Source organism: Suricata suricatta, chromosome 15 (genome assembly GCF_006229205.1).
Source record: "Suricata suricatta isolate VVHF042 chromosome 15, meerkat_22Aug2017_6uvM2_HiC, whole genome shotgun sequence".
Taxonomy (NCBI): domain Eukaryota; kingdom Metazoa; phylum Chordata; class Mammalia; order Carnivora; family Herpestidae; genus Suricata; species Suricata suricatta.
The window spans coordinates 46,670,924-46,691,908 of NC_043714.1; the positions used below are offsets into that span (position 1 = coordinate 46,670,924).

At 34.8% G+C, this 20,985-nt stretch overlaps 1 protein-coding gene across 1 annotated transcript in view; it reads left to right on the top strand.

Moving 5' to 3' along the window:
• Window positions 1-20,985, top strand: part of RIMS2 (regulating synaptic membrane exocytosis 2) — a 497,675-nt gene that overhangs the window by 420,358 nt on the left and 56,332 nt on the right. Inside the window, exon 24 of the mRNA XM_029923706.1 lies at window positions 14,657-14,829. Coding sequence (XP_029779566.1) covers window positions 14,657-14,829 — 173 coding nt within the window. The remainder of the gene's footprint in view (window positions 1-14,656; window positions 14,830-20,985) is intronic.

Sequence of the window (20,985 nt, forward strand, 5' to 3'; positions counted from 1 at the left end):
ATAGAATTTAAAACTAGCCAAAACTTTTTCTGTATACATTTATGTAATCTCTTCTTTATCTTTGAGATACATAAAGGAAGGGGTGATCAATGTATCATCATGGGAAAAAGGGCCGTCGGAAGTATACCTTCTTGCTGTTGGTGTGTGTTATTCATAACCACAGTAGCAGCCATGTTCACAGAGCACAACTTTTGAAGTCTTGATTACAGTAATAGAGATATATAGCTAGTTTTGTTAGTCATTCTTCAATTTGTCTTTAGTGACTATGATTAAATATAGACTGCAGAGTAGTATTAAAATTATGGACTCTAAAACAAAACTGCCTGGGTTCAAATCCTACCTGTCAATATTTGAATGGCCTTGGACATGTTACTTAACATCCTTGTGCCTAGGTTTCTTATTCTGGAAGATGTGCTAATAATACAGGACCTACCTCATAGGATTGTTTTCAAGATTAAATCTGTGTATATATGTATAGCTCTTAAACAGAGTATGGGATGTAGTAAGGAATACATAACTGTTAGCTGTGATATGATGATGGCAGTGGTGGTGATGGTGATGGTGGTGATGATGATGATGATGATGATGATGATGATGATGATGATAGGGAAGAAGAAGAGAAAGAAGAATCATTTCCAACAGGTAATTTTCTCATAACAAAGCCATTGAGGGCTCAGGTCTGTCTGTATTTGTTGCTGTCAACAATCTACTAAGTACAGCTAAGCATATCTAACAGGTAATCCTAAAAATATATGGGTGGAAAGGGAACAAAAGTATAAAGATTAATAATTTTAAAGGTCTAAAAATTGACTAGCGTTGTATTATTTTTACCAGTTTAGCAAATCTTTATCTAAAATTATTTTTCTTGCCATTTCTACTCCCTCGCAAACTGGATGCACTTCAACTTTAATTTAAAGACAGAGAATAAAATTATTTTGCATGTAAATTTATCTCTACACACACACACACACACACACACACACACACTCTAGAGATTTGAGGCAACACACACACACACACACACACACACACACACACACCCTAGAGGTTTGAGGCAAAGGAGAATTTCTCTTCTCCATTTTTTAGCTCATGGAAGCAATAACTATTCATTTCTTCCTTGTCTCATAAATACAAATATACTTCACTTTATGTAGAAAATTCATAGTTAAAATCTTGATGGTAAATAATTCTAGTGGAATTTTAGAATCTGATATTTTTATGTGTGAGTAATCTTTGAATTATAAAGTTTCCAACTTTAGGTTCCTTTTTTTCCCCAACATCTTGTATTAGTTTGCTAAGACTGGCATAACCAGATGCCACAGACTAGATAGCTTAAACAAAAGAAATTAATTTTTTCATAGTTTTGGAGGCTTGGGGTTCGAGATCAAAATGTTGTCAGGTTTGGTTTTATTCTGAGACCGCTCCCCTTGGCTATAGAAGGCTACCTTCTTGCTGTGTGTTCACAAGGTCATTTCTCTGTGAATTGCCTTAGAACCCCCACCCCCCGCATATGGCCTCATTTTACCTTAATTACTTGTTTAAATGCCCTATCTGTAGGTACAGTTACATTATGAGGTACGAGGAATTCAGACTATAATATATGAATTTGGGGGATACACATTTCAACTATAACATGTTTCTAAAAAACAATGGTCTTTTAAAATAACTTTTGCTGCCTTATAAAAGTATATTTGATTATAATATCAATAGATTTTTTTGAAACAAGTAACTATAACTGTTTCATTTCAAACTTTATAACTGTTTAAAATTGTGTTACTTTTTCTCTTTCTCCAACTACATTGTCATATCCTAGGAAATGAAATATTTTTTGTGTTTGCGAGTTCAGTTTTTAAATTATTTTGCTTAGTGAAAAAACCGCATTTAATTTAAATATGGTTTTCTTGACCATAATTTTATTCTGACGTTCAGGCCATGGGCCTTTTTCTTTACATGTATTTGGTAATTGCCACCTATTATTGTACAACCACATGTCAGGCCAAGAAGTATGAAGAGGGTATTTTTAATTATGAAGAAATGATTTGAGGTGACCAGGAAAGCCCTTTATAAGTTATAGAATACTGTAAAGTTACAGAAAAGATTATAATTTCTCCCTTTTTAATAAATATAATGTTGCTAAAAACTGACAGAAGAATTTTAAGTAGCTTGTATTCAGCTCCCTGCTGCTAAAAGGGCCAATCTATGGATGATAGCTGTTCTTGCCAAGAGCATAATGTCGTTTTCTATATTGCCCAAGAATACGCGGAGGAAACATTTTCTTCTACCTCCAGAAAAAGTGAAACTCATTCATTTACCTCTGGTTTCATCAAGCCTCCGGAGCTGCTGGCTTGTTAGCAACTAGAATACCTTACAGGGAAGAGGAGAGAGATCTTGTTTTATGAAATCAAGGAGGATATGGGAAATAAAGAAAGAAGAAAATGTGATAAATAAGCAGAAACATTATTTTCAACTCAAATTCCATATAATCTGGGAGATTAGGTATTCACATGTACAAAATTACAAGAATAAGAATATTCAAAACAACAGAGTTGTGAAAACATATATATCTTCTGAGCCAACCATGGCATTTATCCCCTCCTAAAATACATATATTCTGGCTTATGTGATAAATATTTTCTTTTTTTTATCATCCTGAGAGTGAGAACTATATTTTTTCATTTTGGTAGTCTCTCTAATGGCAAGCCTTTGCTTTTTCTATAATAAGCACTCAATGGAATATTTTTGTATGAATGAATATGGACATCAACGCTGAGAGAAAGCTAGAGTGTCAGGGATGGCATGTGTTTGGGAAAAGCTTTAGAGGAGGCGAATGTCAAGTATTTTGTACCAAGGCAAGGACAAGTTATGCACTTTGGGAGAAGTTATTGGGTAGTTTTTTGCAGGAGAGTCTGAAACAAACTTTCTAATGGGCATTTAATTATTGCTTTATGCCTAATCATAGTAAGAACAATACTCAGAAAAATTAGAAGATTTGGGCTCTAATTTTTATTCTACCACTTAAGTGATAAGACTTGGATAAACTTCCCAATAATTCTTTACAACCCAGATTTTTTATGTGTAAAAATTGAGGGATCTTGTAATCTATAAAGTGCCACATGGTACTTTGAAGGCTGCTTTGAAAAACACTGTGTATTAACATTTGGTTTTTAGGTAACCTCATTATTAATTAATAAAATCATTTCATTTCATGGCCTAATATTTTAAATTAGGTTTGAAGTAGAGAGTTTATAATTCAGTACCTTCATCTAATTGATTCAGTAATCTCTGATGAGTGTCAGACTCTAGTAGATATATTCTCACAAATGATTGAATCTGTATTTTTTAATTAATTTATGACAATATTATTTAGAGAATAACTTCATATGTATAATATTTTTGCTTATTACCTCACATGAAATATTTGACAGCTAGGTTTGAACTGACACTCAATTTGACACTCATTTGGTACCTTTAGTCAGTTAGGCAGTCAACTAAGGGAACGTGGAGCTATCGACACCCATAACTTCAATTTAGTTTGGCTAATTCTAATTTGAACATGTCTATGGCTTTATTATGTAACAGCTTGTTCATAAACATAAAAAATTAGTTGTAATTTTCCTTCAGTTGGAAGGATATTATTTGTTAGCAAAATAAATGTACTGATGTTTTCCTAAGTATGGAATTTTGATTACTTCTATTCATCAGTTTTGAAGATGGCAAAATAATACTTCAGTCTGAAAATAATAGAGCTGTCCTATAAGAGAAAGAACTTTTTGCTGGTGATAACTTCAAGGGTAGAAATAGTGTATGGAAAAGGGTACAGAAGTTGGCTTGGCACATGGGGGCTCCCAGTAATTGTTATTTTTGTTATTTATTACACATGTGACACAGGGTAATAGGAAAACCTTACAGTTGAACTTCATTCTTATAGGTGAACAAAAATGCATTAGTTCAGTACAGCTTCCCGACTAAAAACGAAATGGCTGTTATTTTCAGATTGGCCCCTTGCAAGTCATTTTCATGACCAGGCATACTCCCAGCAGAGCTACCAGGCTTCAAGGTCCAGGCAGATAAGAACATCTTACCTCTTAAGCCCATTGCCATTTTCTGCTGCACCCCAAAAGATGACCTGATTTTAAACGGAATGTAAAGGGATTATTCCAATAGGACATAAAACATATTTATCTTTTCAGTAGTTTGCAAGCTACTGTTTTCTATTATTTTAAAGTTTTGTTTAAGATCTATCCAATTATAGTTATAAGTAGTGTTGTATTGTTATTTTTATACAGTTTTGGTATTCTGATTATACGTATCATTTTAGGTAGAGTTTAAAAATTTTCAGAAAATGAAGAAAATCTTTATTTTAAAATATATACTTAAAACTGAACATTTTAAAAAGAAATGACTTAAGTTCTACATATACTTGCCTGGTATCCCGTCAAACATGAAATTATAGTTAACACATGTTTTTAATGGAAAGAAATAGAAAGACCTGAATACTAACAAGTTGCATAAACTTAGTTAATCACTACACTGGCTTTTAATTTTCTCATCCTCAAAATTAAGAAGCTAGATTATATCCTCTCAGAGATTACTTTCAACTTTAAAGTACTGTGATTTTTTTTAATAACTCAGTGATGAGCAAATAACTAAAAAGTATGTTTCAGCATCAAATAACTTTCCTGGGCTTTTTTCTTAAACAAAGTGTGTCTGTATAGGAGTCTTCTTGTATATCTGAACAGATTTTGTAATCTCAGGGGATGTTTAGTAGCTCTCTCTTTTCTGCAACTCAGAACTGCATGCCCGGTATGTCTGTGAAGCTGATGAGCTGTAACTCTGGCGTCTGGTTCTGCAACATTAAAAGAAAAAAGTTTCCAGAGAAGCAGTCAAATGAATAGCAATGAAACGAAGGGCTGAGCTAATGGAGGCAGAAAGGGAGAAAGGGAGGGAGACATGAAAAGAGAAGAGAGGATGAAAGGAAACAAAGGAATGGAAGGAAGGGGGCAAGCAGGCTAAATCCTTCCAATCTCGGAGTTTATCATTGAATTAGGGAAACACAGGTACATAAGTGATGCTCTTACAAAATAAGCTCTATTAACCGATATAATAAAACTTAGCCTTGCAAAGGAAGCATTAGGAGGGAAATATTCATTTGGCTTGGAGAAACCTAGGAATACTTTATAGAATAACACATAAGGTGGAGGACATGCCAGGTAGAGGAAGAGCTTAAGCAAAGTTGTAGGAGAAATTAAATATATAGCACATCAGGACACATATTAGGAGATAAGAATGGACAAGTTGGCTGGGACTAGGTTACAGAGGGCTTGAATCACTCAGTTAAAAATCTAGGCTGTTCCTCATTATAACCATGGGCTTTGAAGATACTTGAAGAAGTCACCAACAGGAACAGATATTAATTCTAAAGGTATACTTAAGGTGCATTTGTAAGGGAGATTAGAGACCAAAAGTCCTATTCAGAGGCTACTGCTACAGTCTAAGTGGGACATACATGTTATTCCTCACCGTGTTTTGACTGTTGCCTTCATCCCAAATGGTCTTAATGCACACCCAACCGAAGGTGCTGTATCTTCTGCCACAAGGAATGAGAGTAACAGGCTTCTTCCAGATTTTCATCAGAATGTAATTCTATCTGCCTTATTCCTGAATTTGGTAAGTCAGGATGATGCTCAGATTCTTTCAAGTTTCTCAACACTTCATGGTTATTCAGGCTATTATTTAGCCCTGATCTTCCTAGATCCAAGTACCCTGAGTTACTCTATACTTTCTAATAAGGTACTATTATATTTGAAAAGGAGCCCTCTCCATATCCCTAGTCTGTTCATTCTTGTTGTGTTTCTGCCTGCTTCACATTCTCAGGACCTTTGTCCAAATGCTTTGTACTCATGTTTTACTTCCGTTGCAGCATTGGGGTTGCTAACTTGCTGCTCAATATCTATAAGATCTCCGCCCTATATCCTAATAAATGATACAAATATTCTCTCAAAATTACAAAAATCAGCCATGGGATATTTAAATATATTTACAAAGGATCAAGTATTAGGGATTCTTGTGGCTAAGGAGCATTTCTATTCTTAGCGTACTATTTCTTAATTCTAGCTAGATCTTACAGGTTTCTCATCCAAGGGTTTGGAAAAGCATTTAGTCACAATGATGGTGTAAGTGCTTAACACTACTCTTCTCTCTTTTGGAAAAGTCTAGGCTCTTTGGTTTGCACTAGCAGCAGGCATTCTGTTCTACTCTCTGTCATGGATATACATGAAATGTTATATATATCAAAATGGAGTATTGTTATTTACATATTTAACAGTCTGTGAAAACAGACTGAGAATACTTCTTGATTGAGGCAGAAATTTCAGATGACATTTGTTTGAGATATTACTGAATAAATAAGGAGCATACAAATAAATATGACTCATTAAAGTTGTTGAAAAAGAAAAAAACTCATTACTTTATGTGGATATATCTAAATCAATAGATGGCTAAGAAAAATATATAGAAAATGTTTGAAAGTTCTTTGTAAGCCATGAAAACTATCCACATTTTAATAATTACTAGTGTTATGGTCATGAATTGTTACTTTCTCTGGTTTAACTTTCCTTGATGCGAAGTATAAGCATAATTACAAACACTACTGCAGGCTAAGAGTTTCAAGAATAAAAACATGAATTTCCAACTCAGGCTTGGTGTTATCCTTCTTTAAGTAAATTAAGCCAACCTGGTGTCAAAGGACAATACCTTATTTTTCAAGTGAGATACGGAACTAGGAACTTATTTATAAAGACTTCACAGCTCTTTTCAAGGTTTTTTTTATGTCAAGACAAAATATTTGAGATGACAGCCAAATGTTGATGAAAATCGAGTATCATAGTCTAGAGCTTCTTTAATTTCATCAGAGACTATGTCTTATTATTATCATAGTAAATATTTACTGTGTATCAAGAGCTGTGACATTAGGCTCAGAGAAGTTAAGAGACTTGCCCAACATTATATAGCTACCAGTAAATAGGAGAGCAGTCACACATCAGTATATTTCAACTCGGTAGCCCATGGCCATTATAATATATTGCTTCTTATCATCAAAATCAGATGACCACATCATAGATTTCATCAATACTGTTAGTGAAAGAATGTACCTTTATACCATGAAGTCTGAAAATATCTTTGTGGACACAGAACAAAACGAATGGTGTATCATTCAGGTTTGTAGTCATATGTTTGTAACAAAAAAAGCCTGACAAGAGTATCTGAAGAAATCCAAACAGCAGTCTACGGCTGATATTGCTGTTTAAGGAGCCAAGCTTCCTGTTCCCTGTTCTTAGTGTAGACGTCCATGTTCACTGTCACAAAATGACTGCTACATCCCTCTGCCATGTTTAAACTCTAATTTAAAAAAACCGCAAAGAGGGAAAGTCAATGGCCACCCCAGCTGCGTCAGCCCACTATAATCAGGAAGGTAATAGCTCTCTTCAACCCCAGTCCTTGGTTCCTACTTACATCACAGAGACCAGACCCAAGCCAAATGATCATCCTAACTACAGGGGATCCTTGGAAAATACAGTTGTTTGGTTTTGTTCTTGTTGTTGGACTGCTGAAATAAATCTGGATTCTTTTAGTAAAAACAAAAAAAGAGAAAGAATATTGGTAGGCATTCAACAGCAACTGAGACTTATATATAGTCAAGTGTGGTAGAATTGAATTAACCTGCATGAAAGACTAGGAACCCATTCATCTGCCCCTAATAGCTAAATGTCCAGATATTTGTTACCATAACTTACAAATGTTCTATGTTTTAGTTAGATATTGAGCTTATTATAAGAGATGGGAGATACATGAATAGCTGGTTTGGGGTGAAAGAGAATACATTTGGTTTTGGCCACGTTGAATTTGATGTACCTTCCAAACAACATACAGAGGATGCCCTGTTAGCAACTGGAAACATAGGTCTGAGGTTTGGGAGACAAGTGAGAGTAGACCATAAGGATTTATTAGTCATTACATGGTGGTGAAAATGTGTGGATAATGGATTGGATCATCCTGGGGGGATATGCATAGTAAAAAGAGGGCTAACAATGGAATTTTGGGGGAAATTTAATTTAAAATCAGGTCAGAGAAAGTGAAGCTGGCAAAGGAGATTAAGAAGGAATAGTGAGGAAGACTGGTGAGAAACCATGAGTGACAGTATCTGAGAAGCCATTTATGGAAACATTTCAGGAGAGGGGGCTTCAATAAAATAGACATAACAGCAAAATCAAGCAAGAAAAAAACTAAAGACACTACTGGCTGGTAAACTAGGATATTATTGGTCATTTTTGTTTTTGAGAACAGTGTCAGTAGACAGTAGATTAAAATGGGTAAAGAGTTATGAATTCTGAGGAAGAAAGTGATAAATGCATTTGTTAAGGGCAAAAGCATGAGTTCTGTAGCTACCTGCAATCTGTAAACCTGGAATTTCATTGCATAACTGGCATTTCCTTTTCTAAAACCTGTGAGAAATTGATGTGAATAAATAACAGGTGATGAGAACAGCTGATTACTAATAGGCATAGAGCTCCCACAGAGCTCTAAATTGAGAGAGTCATAACTGACTACTAGCAATAATTTAAAATTATTAAGCTTACAAGTTTTCCTCAGACCAAAAGGCAGTTGGCTTTTTAGTTGTCTTGCCTTATAGGTTAATGGCAACTCTTTTTACTATTACGTTTTTTCCCTTAAGCTCTTCTTACTGTTCCATCTTTCACAAGATTTCCCTGGATGAGTAATTTAACAGATATGACATTTTATTGTCCCTTAGTCATTGTCTCCTGATCAATCTCAGTGAATCCTATAAACAATGTATGTATTTCTAAACCCCATGCTCAGTAGTGTACACCAAGCCTGCACTTGGTAACTTAGTGACTTGAAATCAGCCATGGTGGGAGTATTTGTTCCTCGGAAATTAGCAAACTGTGTAAATCAAAACTTTTTCCCCTTGGATACCTGGTCATTAAACATATGTCAGCATACCACTGCCTAGACCCACCATGGAGAATAAAGGGATCAGGTGACTAAACTCTGTTCAGCCATCATCGCAGTATTTTATACTCTGACTTGATGCTTCATACTGGAGATAATACTCCAGTATACAGTCCAGGTAAAACAACCGTTCCATTCCATTTGTTTTTATTCATGAAACATGTATTGAATTGCTGCTATGTGACAGGCAAGGATGTAGATAATGGGAATACATACTAAAATATTAAGACAGTTATTATCCTCAGAGATTTTAAATCTAGCAAGATAGATAGATGATTATGTGTGTGAGAGAGAGACACACACGTGATAAAATTGTGAGAAAAGCATGGACAAAGTAACTTCTGAACACTCAGGACAGTGACTGATTCTGCTTGAAGGAATTAGGGAAGAGTTTTCTAGCAGGGATTTCATTTGCAAAATATTGTTTATAAGGCTAAATCTTAAATTAGCCCTCAATTTTCTGCGACTTTTCCTCACTTTCTTCTCCCCCTCAAGGAAAGACCTTATCATGCAATACCCTCTTTAGGAGTCCTATCTAAACAAAATTATTTCTAATAGATTTTTACACAATACATTCAAATCAAGCATCGATAAGAGCCTTGGCTAGGACAAAGGGAAAATTATCTGAAAGTAACTCTTCAAAGGGAGAGTCCCTGCTATCGTGGTATTAAAAAACAGCAGGACTCTCTTTGAATTATGATTTGAAATACTGTAAAAATTGGTTAGTGAAAATGACAGCCTCTTCTCGCTAACATGATTATTTTATTGACCACAGTACCACGAGTCTCCCTGCCCTGTTCTTGTCTCCTCCAGCCCCTGAGACGGGTGTCAAGAGCCCTGTCCAGAACTTCAGCTTCTCTGTGTTCCCAAGATTATGTTTGCCCTATTTTTTCCTCCAATCTTATGATCTACTCTGAATGTGGCATGAATATTCCACCAACGATTTCTTGATGACATAAAACTTATTTCTTCTTCAAACCTGGACTTTTTGACTGCCTTGTATTTTGCAGTGAACGATCCTTGGACTAGATTTTTAGACAACAAATTGCAGTTTTCTGTGAAATTTAGTAAGTCAAAGACAAGTAATGCTCAAGGGAACTCGGAACCCCACCCCTGTGTTTTGTGCAACAAGTGCATGTACAAAGCTCAAACAGCCTGAGCTGCTGAAATGCTGTTAGAGAACCAAACTAGGAAATTACCTAATCTAAGAACTTCCAGTAAGTATACTGGAAAAATGAAAATCTTATTTTAGATGTTTGAATTTACTTTTTCTCAAGAATATTATTCTAAAATTTTAATAGTAACTTTCCTTTTAATAGAGCTTTGATGATTTGCTATTACTTTCCACTAATGTTAGATGAACAAGAAGGACATTAACTTTTCTAGGCCACTTAGGAACTCTTTAGAGTCTGGAACATCCTGAAGAATAATAGTTTCCTGTAAATTTTTCTAGTTCATGATGTGCTTAATAGTAATGTACAAAACATCAAAATGCTGTCGGGAAAAGCTTCCTTCCTCTCTTCCAAGACTTTAATGATCTCCAATCAGGGCACAATTTTCAGCTGAGATTGTATAATCCTATGCAATAAATCTTCTTTGTTTTTGTTCCATTAAAGAGAATGGTGAGCATATTATCCATTGTTCATCTGTCAGCTGTAAACTAATACATGCTAATCGTTGAAAACATTTTTATTATATAGTGCCAAGACAACACCAATCATTTTCTAAATAAATGAACTTATTTGCATTTATAACTACCTTGGTACAATAATAATTTAGCTGGTTCTATCTCACTATTAAACTATAAACTTTGGTTTATCAAACTTTAGGAAAAGAAAAAATACAATTAGGACATTTTTTAAAAAATGAATTGTTTTAAAAGTTAACTCTAGTATTAGGTCATTTATTACTTTGATTTCTGGAGGGTTTTGGAGTTGTATGTATATATGAAGATGTTATATTCTAAATATATTCAAAATATGTTCTTCTGAAGTCTTATTTATAAAAATATTTTTCCTATTATTTCTCACTTTCTGTATTTCTTATTCTGTTTACCATATGTAAGTTTGTAATGGAACCTTGAGCCATACCCCAAAGGTAAACATATTCACTTACTTAGAAGTAGACAGAGAAATGCACTTAATGAGGCCTTGAGAAGGTAGTAGAGTCATCATCAAACTAGTATTTTTAGCTAATCTGCCTTCTTTCTTTATTTACTTTTCCATTCAGTGTGTTTTTATTTAACAACCTTCTGCTTTAGGTGCTGGAAATGAGCAGTCGCTATGTACTAAGTGCCCTACTGGGCATTTTAAATATATCATGTCTCTTACTCCTCCCCAGAATCCTTAAAAAGGGGTTTATCCTTATCTTACTCACATGAAAACTAAGCGTCAGAGTTTAAATTACATTAAATTTTTGACTCTTAGGCGCTTAGAGAGTTACGAGAATAAGAAAGATATTATCCTGGCCTTTAGGAGCTTATATTCTAGTTGAGAGTATGAAAATTATATATGAATACACTTAGACATACACACATTCACCCCTTCAGCACAAGGTAGCATTGGATTCTATAAAAGCATAAAACTATAATAAGTAGAAGCTTATCTTTCCCTATATTTTGCATCTCCAAAACTTTAGCCTAGCAAACTAGATTATCTAAGAGGACTTAACCAAAGATATGCACAATGCACCTCAGGTGTTTAAAAAAAAAATTCTTTAGCCTTAGGCTAGCCTATGTTTACTTATGAATCATAGCAACAGAGGCAAAGATCATAACAACTTAAAAAGACAAAGGTTAGAGTATGCAAAGTCAGAATCCTAACTAGTGAAGTCAAGTAAAATGTAGAATTCAGAAATGAAAGCAGAGCAATCAAACAAGAACCGCTCAGGGAGACATGGGTTACACAGGAACCAGTTGGCTTTGGATATCAAAATAAAGTACTAGACACAAAAATTAAAAATATGGTGTCTTCTGTGTCAGCCAAGAAGTGTCATGTATTTCCTGCTGAGGTGAAGCTGTTTCTCATCCTGCAGTTGGGAATCAGTAGTTCTCAATAAGATCATGGGATATAGAAGAAGTTGTTCAAATGGGGAAGGTGAGACCTGACGGCACACTAGGAGTAAGTGGAAAAGCTTGGTTTCATATTTTACTTTTTCTTTATTAACCTTTTTTCTGAAATGAATCTCTTGAACATATGTAGAAATGATTGTATTCTTACCATAGCTTAGAGCAGTCTTAAAATAATATATTGATTTTTGGTTCTACCCAGTATTTTTTTTCAGTGAAGATGTACCTGGAATTGACACTAAAACAGTATTCAACGACTATCTAATCATCATCATCATTGTCATCGTCATCATTGTCATCTTTTGTCATTTATTAAACACTTGTTATATGTCGATATTGTGCCCGGTGTTTTTTACACACATTATCTTATTTAATCCTTGCAGCGAACTTAGGAAATGGGTACAGCTCTCCATATTTTAACAGATAGAGAACTGGGACTTACAAAAGCAATTGGTCTGGGGCGCCTGGGTGGCTCAGTCGGTTAAGCCTCCGGCTTCGGCTCAGGTCAGATCTCACGTTCGTGGGTTCGAGCCCCACGTCAGGCTCTGTGCTGACAGCTAGCTCAGAGCCTGGAGCTGCTTCTGGTTCTGTGTTTCCTTCTCTCTCTGCCCCTCCCCCTCTCATGCTCTGTCTCTCTCTCTCTATCAAAAATAAATAAAACATTAAAAAAAAAAAAAAGCAATTGGTCCAAGATTACAAACGTAATAATTTGTGAGGCCAAGATTCAGACCAACAATTCAGTCTCACTCCAGAGCACGTGCTCTTAATATGTTATTATTTTTCACCACCTCCTAGAGTTAAATCTTAGGGTTTTTCACCTGCTTTTAGTACATTTTTTTGGTGTACTGGCTAACTTAGATAACCCCATTGAAATGCTTTTCTACACTGTCACTTAAATTGTTTCTACTTTTGTAAAGTGACTTCAGTTTGAAAAATATATTATGGACTAAATGTCCTCCAAATAAATTCACTGTAAATAAATAATTACCTTTAAAATCAACATGTGGTTTCTATTTACATAGATACTTCCTGAAAACAAAGCAGCAAGTTTTGCAGAACTTAAGTGTATATTATTTTTGATACTTGAGAGTTTATCCAAGAATGTGGGAAGTTAAAATGGACTAAGGAAGCCCAATATCTCACCTAACTTGAATGTATATTTCAAGGTTAAGAATTTATTAAAATTTTATGGAGCCTTAAAAATAATTCCCTTATTTTATGTTTGAAGAAAAGAATCAGTTATTAACTCAAAAATATATAACCAAACACTGAGAGATCCTGGGGGAGGGAGGGACCCAGATCCTTTGAATCTGATTTAATGTTTATACTATACCCTATTGCCAGTCAATTTATCTTAGCCAGAATGTTTATATCTCTCTAATATTTGCAGTGAATTGTTATTCTTACAGAATGGTTTATTAGGTAAAGATTCTTCAAATCACAGTAAATTGTTTATATAAGATAATCATCTTTCTAAGGCTTTGTGAAATTTGCTAGTATCTATGCTTAGAAAAATCTCCATTGTAAAACTGACCAAATAAGGATGTTTTAACATTATGTTTGAAGTACATATAAATAAAGAAAAATCTATTAGCAGATATTCTCTTAACCCACTAACAGCCATCAGTTAGTAATGATACAACTATAATACTGTATTTATTTATATTATTAGACAGCAGACATGTATTATTTCTAATTTCCAAAACCCCAAAAGGAAGATAATATTTTCCCTGTTATTTTATAAACAGGCTTTTAAGGATCAAATAATTTGCTCAAGTTTACCCAGCTAGTAAGAGTTTTTCTTACTCCAGGTTTTCCAGACTCCAAAGTCTATTCTTATTTACATCCCAACTGTCATTAACAAAAAAATTTATGATGGTTTTCAACTTAGCAGACTATTTGAATGCCCATAACACCCCGCATGCTGGCTGGGTCAGATAACTATTCGATTATTTCAATTCCAGGAAGTTTGAACTGTTGTAAATAATAATGACTTTTCTAGTATTTCTAGGATTCATCAAAATTCCAGCAACCATTCAAAAATTAAACTCTCTTTTTTCTTGGCTTTCCATTCAAAAGTTAGTGTTTTAATAATTAGATTTTACGTTATCTCTAGGTTTTCAGTGGAGCATAATGGATTTCAGAGAACTTTGATGGCTACTAAAATTGGTCTTTATAAGTTACAATGACAACTTTATCATACTTTTTTTTTCCAAATTTTGCACAGAATAAAACAGTTCTATTTCCTTACATTATGTTTATTTCCCAGATTTTACCTAAATGTTCTTCCCTGGGGCCATTGCTATTGTGAAACTGTCTTAATGGCCTTCATTGAGGGGTGGTGAAAATGCTCTAATTGCCTTTGCTAAAAACAAGGGTTTCATATAAATTGAATTTTTCTTTTAGGATAATTGCCATTCACTTTTGTTTTCTGTGCCACTGAGTGGGGTTTTGCAGTATCCTCTGTGGACAATTAAAGTGCTGAAGTAGGAGAAGCGAATAATTGCTTTGTGCAGTGATACTGACAACCTCTGCGTGTTTGTCAATCTGTGTTAACAGTACCGATCAGGATGGGATCCTCATAGAGGGGCAGATAATGTTTCCACTAAATCATCGGACAGTGATGTAAGTGATATATCCGCGGTTTCCAGGACTAGTAGCGCTTCGCGGTTCAGTAGCACAAGCTACATGTCCGTCCAATCAGAACGGCCAAGAGGAAACAAGAAAATCAGGTGAGTGAGGGGATTTTAGCAGGACATTCCTCTAAACCTATTGTAGGTCTTTGATTTCCGTTGGATAAACATAAAATCCTTTACTTAGAAAAGGTTAATATGTATCATGAAGACAGTAAGAATTTCTGAATGCACTGCTTTCAATTATACTTTGGTCTATATTCAAACGACTATGCAGAGAAGTTTTATAGAACGTATAACATTTTTCTTACTAGACTACTGGATATGATACATTAGTTATGTTTTTCATGTTTGCTATTTAAAAAGTTAATTCTGTTACTATTCTATGTTTACTGAAATGAAAGTGGTGGGTAAGTGAAGACTTGAATTTTTTTAATGTTCCAAGGAATATGAAAAATAATATTTTGGAGGGGTTTTTACCTAGCTGGATACACGTCAGTGATCAGAATACATAAGAATTTCACCTTTTTAGTAGGATGGTCTCCCATTTTCCTGACACCTTTATGGAGGCATGGAGAATTCCTCAGCTTCCAAGAAAATTTGTAAATGTAACATGCTAGTATAATTTTCACTTATCACCTGACCTGTAGATTTGATGGGCACCTAAGCTAATTTATTGTTTTGGTTTTTTTTTACTTCCATTACATCAGAGAAAAGTCTATAATGGAGGCCACCACCTTTTTCCATGCAACTTTGTGACAGGAAAATATACTATAAAAACAATTATGACTAAGTGTTGCTTACACAGTGCTCCACCTGGTGAACACTGGAAATAAAAGTATTCAGTGTTTAAAAGATGTAATTTTTATTTATGTTTTAGTAGTTTTCATTACATTTCTGTTTAATTTCATATGCATTTTTTTCTTGACTTTTTCTTTCTTGTTTATGTTTATTTTCATGCCTCCGATTTGTGTTGCTTTCAAAAGGCCAAAGGGAGTAGAAGAGGGAGGGCAAGAAGGGGAGAAGCACGAAGAGATAGTTCATGAGGAAGAGGAGGTAAAGCAAGAAAGACTTATTAATGAGAATGAGAAAGGGACAGAGATCACAAAAACAAGTAATCAGGAGAAAAACAGAGAATCAGGAGATGAGGAAAAAGCACAAGATACACCTGAGCAAGGGAAAGAAAAAGAACAGTGGAATAAAGAGGATTTGCAAAGGCCATTTTCACAAGATGATGACAGGTAAAGTTTGCTTATTTTTGTAGATATTTCCCATTAGTAATGTAGCCCTTTTTCCTAGTTCTAAAAACTATTTTGCCATTTACATTTGGTTTATTTTCTTGTATTTTATCTATTTAGCTTCTAATACAACTAATTCATATATTGGCAAATTATTATCAAAAAGATTGACGTATGAAACAGCCTTCAATTTGTATCCCCTGACTCTGAGGGTCTGATTTATTCAGTTCTCTTTCTGACCAGATGAATCAAATGTAAATTTCCCTTAGTTCCTTTAGCGTTAATTGCTGCATATGTTCTCCCTTCATAGAGTCAAAAATTTTTAAATGAGATTCTGAAGGGCCTGAAAAAAATAGCCTACTTCATAAAAAATATCATATACTGGAAACAAACTTTAAAAATGAGTGACAAATTTGCTAGACAAAAGTAAGCTTTATTTGGTTTCTGGCTCCCTTGCCTCTTCTTAGTTTTCTGGTGGGTTCTAGCCCAGTTTTGAGTACTGAGGATGATTTCAAATCAGGGGCGGTGCTCTTTGATACTCTGAAAAGAAAGGATAGATGCCCCAGGGTTTATTAGAAGGCAAACCTGTCAGGTTAGCCCCCTCTAAAAATTCAAGCAGCTAGAGAAACTGCCAGAGAAGGAATTTTGGACAGTAAAGAGTGGGGGCGAACGTAAGCAGCAAGGTATAAAAATATGTTTTCATCTTCCTAACACAGGCACCAAGTGAGTCCAAAGCTATCATCATAGTGCTCTTCTGAAAGTCAGCCCAAGTACACAATAGACTTCATCTTTCCACCTGAGGAGATGAGGTTTCTCTAATTACATTTTTTAGAGACCAAGAATTGCAAATCATGTCCATTTTGGAGGAATTTGGTTTTCTAGCTGTCAATCCAGAATTTCATTTTGAGTTGGCACATAGTTGGCTTGATGAACATACCCTATTATAAGCCAAATGTTGCATTATTATATTTAAACGCAATCTCAGTTTGTACGTACTCATAATTAATGAGAAAGATAATCGGGGCAGATATTTTCCCCTTCAGTATACAATTCAGTGGTTTAGTCTATGACCTTCACTTTTTGTCTCAGATTGGTATATGTAACTCTATCTGTGATCTGTGAAAGTTCCTGTATAACAGATATTAAACTAAAGAGGGAAAGATCCCAAGTTTGGCATGTGATGTGATTTGAATCTAAACTAGTAATTTCAAATCTTATCTTTATTTCTTGTCTAATTTTTGATAATTATGCTGGTTTATTAATAAAGACTTGTTTGGCATAGGATAATTTCATCATTAGTTTACAGAGAAAAGTTTCCCAAGGTTTCCTTGGAAAATATAGACATAGAGTTTCCCTTCTTCCAAAAGCAGAGCCAAATGTAGGTCTCTGCTGTGTTTCTCTTACTGCATACTGTATAGAGGAAAACACGTCAGCCCATTCGTGTTTGCCTGAGGCCAAAAGTCTAACACACCTGGCCTGGTGGGCAGGGGTTTGGAGATTTTTAAGTTTTCAATTTTTAATATTACTTTCTCCACCATTTTCTTTAGGGAAAGAGTACATTCTTTTGCAGGGGAAAGAGAAAGATGGTATATTCCTAACATTCTGAGTCATCAAGGCACTGTACTCAGCTTAAGTAACTATATAAGACCTCTGAAACTATATAAACTAAAGGGAGCCAGGCTAATGTCTCCAGGGAACATATATTCTATAAGATGGCAAGAAGTATCGACTGCAATTACTTGTAGGAAACCTTTGGTGTCACTAACTATTACAAGATAAGCTCTTGAATTTGCTTTCATTTCTTAGAATAAAATGAACAATCTTTATTGAGAGGAAATATGTCTGAGTACTCCCTATAACATTTTGTTTTGATAGTTGATGAGTACAATGCTGGCTTGTTTAAAAACAATGTATGAGCTTGTACAACACTACTGGAAATAATTTTATTCCATAACACACCACTGACATTTTATGCCTTTTAACAGTAATGCAAGTTTTATCAAGGCCAAAAAAATTCTGAATTTAGAGTTTAAGTATTTATAGCATTGCTAGAACTTAATATTAACTCAGTGACTGCAATGAAGCAAATCCATTATAGTTGCTCTTTTCATTACAGTGATTAGGTATCACTGCGTGATACAGAATTATGTTGTTTGTGGTCTAGCAGTCACATTAGAGGAGGTCTTCTAAATATACAAGTAGAAAATGAAGAACAAAAAGTAAATTCAAAAAGGTTCATTAAATATGACCCTTTCAAAGGTGGCTAATAAATATATTCATATTTAGATATTTCTATTTATATACATGTATGTAAATCTGATTAATGCTCCTATAGTATTAATGATTTTTTGGTAAACTCTAGGAAACACAAAATTATATTAACCATTGAAAACATTTTTTCTCAGTCTATATCCATGTGAGTATATTTATCTATTTACATTTGCTGATTATATACCATATATATGTGGTAAACTGGCTCAGGAAAAAAAAAATGTTCAGAGGTAAGGAGAAATCATTTATTCAACCAAAACTTATTTAGGAAATATCTTAAGCACTGTACTAAAAACTGGGGATAGAAGTGAAATTAAGCATTTCTAAATATCCAAGCCTAAGAGTGAAATCATTTCTTAGCCTTGTGTGAGTGGTCTTTTAAGGATAGTTCATATCCAAAAAAATGTCATCAATATATCTAAAGAAATTTGCAAACATACTTGAGGAAGGAATTTGGCACAGAAAGGAGAAGATCTTCAGTAAATCTGCAATGGGAGATAGAAAAAAACAAATACTGAAAAGGATGGTATTATTAAAAGCAACATGATTGGTGACTTTACAATCAAGTCAGACTCCTCTCTTCCTCCAGGTTTTGTTCTAAGGATATAAGCCAAAAGAAAAAATTCAAGAAACTTGTTCTCTATAAATTTTTAGTTTTCTCAGGCATGTCTACAAATACTGGAGAATTATAATTTCTCTTTTTAAAGAGAATGTTCTGGGGTGGGGACATATTTTAAAGGAAAAAGTTTGGCATCTATTCAAATATTCATGAAGAGCTGGTTTTAAGACTCAAGCCATCTAAATTGTCTAGCTAAACGTTCTTATAATCTTTAAGATGGCAAGCAGGATAAAATACTTGGATTCTCATCCTGACTCTGTCACATTAACTTACCCACTTTGGGCTTTTTTGCTTGTCGGTTAGAGGAATGGATGGTTGACACGCCTTGCCATAGTTTAGCTGAACATAGTGCACAGCTAACAGGAAAGTAAACATCTTCTGTCATATTGATTATTTGTCTTTATTATCTCGAACTAAGAGATCATTAGTTATCTGACAAACCAACCAGTAGTGGAACAAACAGTTCAACATAAGTTTCCATCATTTGGCAGATATTTCCAATGGTTAGGTGACCAGTATTTAGTACTCCGTTGATCAAGCTGAGTTTTTCGGTTTCCCAGAAGTATGTTTGAGTGCCCACTCATCCCATAAGGCCTACGGATGGACTATACCATTCCGCTTATGTATTACTGATGTTCTATGTTTTGTTTTTATCTTTCTCATTAAGGCTATCATCTAGTTAATGCTATATGTAGGGTGCCTATGGCTCAGTCAGTTAAGCTTTCGACTTGGGCTCAGGTCATGATCTCACGGTTTGTGGGTTTAAGCCCCACATCAGGCTCTGTGCTGACCACTAGCTCAGCCTGGAGCCTGTCTTCAGATCCTGTGACTCCTTCTCTCTCTGACCCTCCCCTGCTCATGCTGTTTCTCTCTCTCTTTCAAAAATAAATAAAAACATTAAAAAAATTTTTAATCCATTTTGAGTTTATTTTTGTGTATGGTGTAAGAAAGTGGTCCAGGTTTATTTTTCTGCATGTTGCTGTCCATTTTTCCCAGCACCACTTGCTGAAGAGACTGTCTTAAATCCACTAGATATTCTTTCTTGCTTTGTCAGTGATTACTTGGCCATACATGTGTGGGTCCATTTCTGGGTTCTCTATTCTGTTCCATTGATCTGACTGTTTTTGTGCCATCAATTTATTTTTATAAATTGATCTTTTATCCTACAACCTTGCTGTATTTTGTTTATTAGCTCTAAAAGATGTTTGGTAATTCCTTAGGATATTCTATATGAGATTATGTTATCTAAGAATAAAGATAGTTTTACTTCTTCCTTTATAATCTAATTGACTTTTATTTCTTTTTCTTGATTATTTGACCTGCCTAAACCATCACTACAATGTTAAATAATCTACACATTCTATCTTGTCAGAGCATTTCAATTCCATGGCTTCAAGTAGCATCCATGTGTTAATGACTTCCAAATCTGTGTCTTCACAGATCTCTTTCTTCATCATTTGCCAGATCAATCCAGTCCTCTTCTGCCCATCTTCTTGTCTGTCCAGGAGACCTACCAAGCCCAACATGTGAAATTAAAGTTATCATGCCTCTCACCAAACAAGCAGCCAAAGTGAATGACCTACTTTTCCATTTGTACTCTCGTTTATGGTACCCATTTTCTCACACTTGCCCAAATAGCAACTTGGACATCACTCTTCACTAGTCCTTCTCCATTGAACACAATTCCCTACTTCCAGTCACTAAGTCTTGTTTCTGATGCTAAATCATTTCCAAAACATGTCAATTTCTTCCTAATCCTATTTTTGCTTCCATGCATTAATCTGTTATATCTTATGAAGATTAGTAGGAAATTCTTATCTTTTTGAGCTCATTATGATAATAGCTTAAAAAATGTGTAGTCAATTTCTCTGAAGTAGTTCATTTGTGAATTATATACTTTAAAAAGACAAATTTTGGAATTATATCTTTAAAAATGCTCAGGGGTGGCTGGGTGGCTCGGTCGGTTAAGCCGCCAACTTCGGCTCAGGTCAGATCTCAAATTTGTGGGTTCGAGCCCCGCATCAGGCTCTGTGCTGACAGCTAGCTCAGAGCCTGGAGCCTGCTTCAGATTCTGTATCTCCCTGTCTCTCTGCCCCTCCCCCTCTCATGCTCTGTCTCTCTCTGACA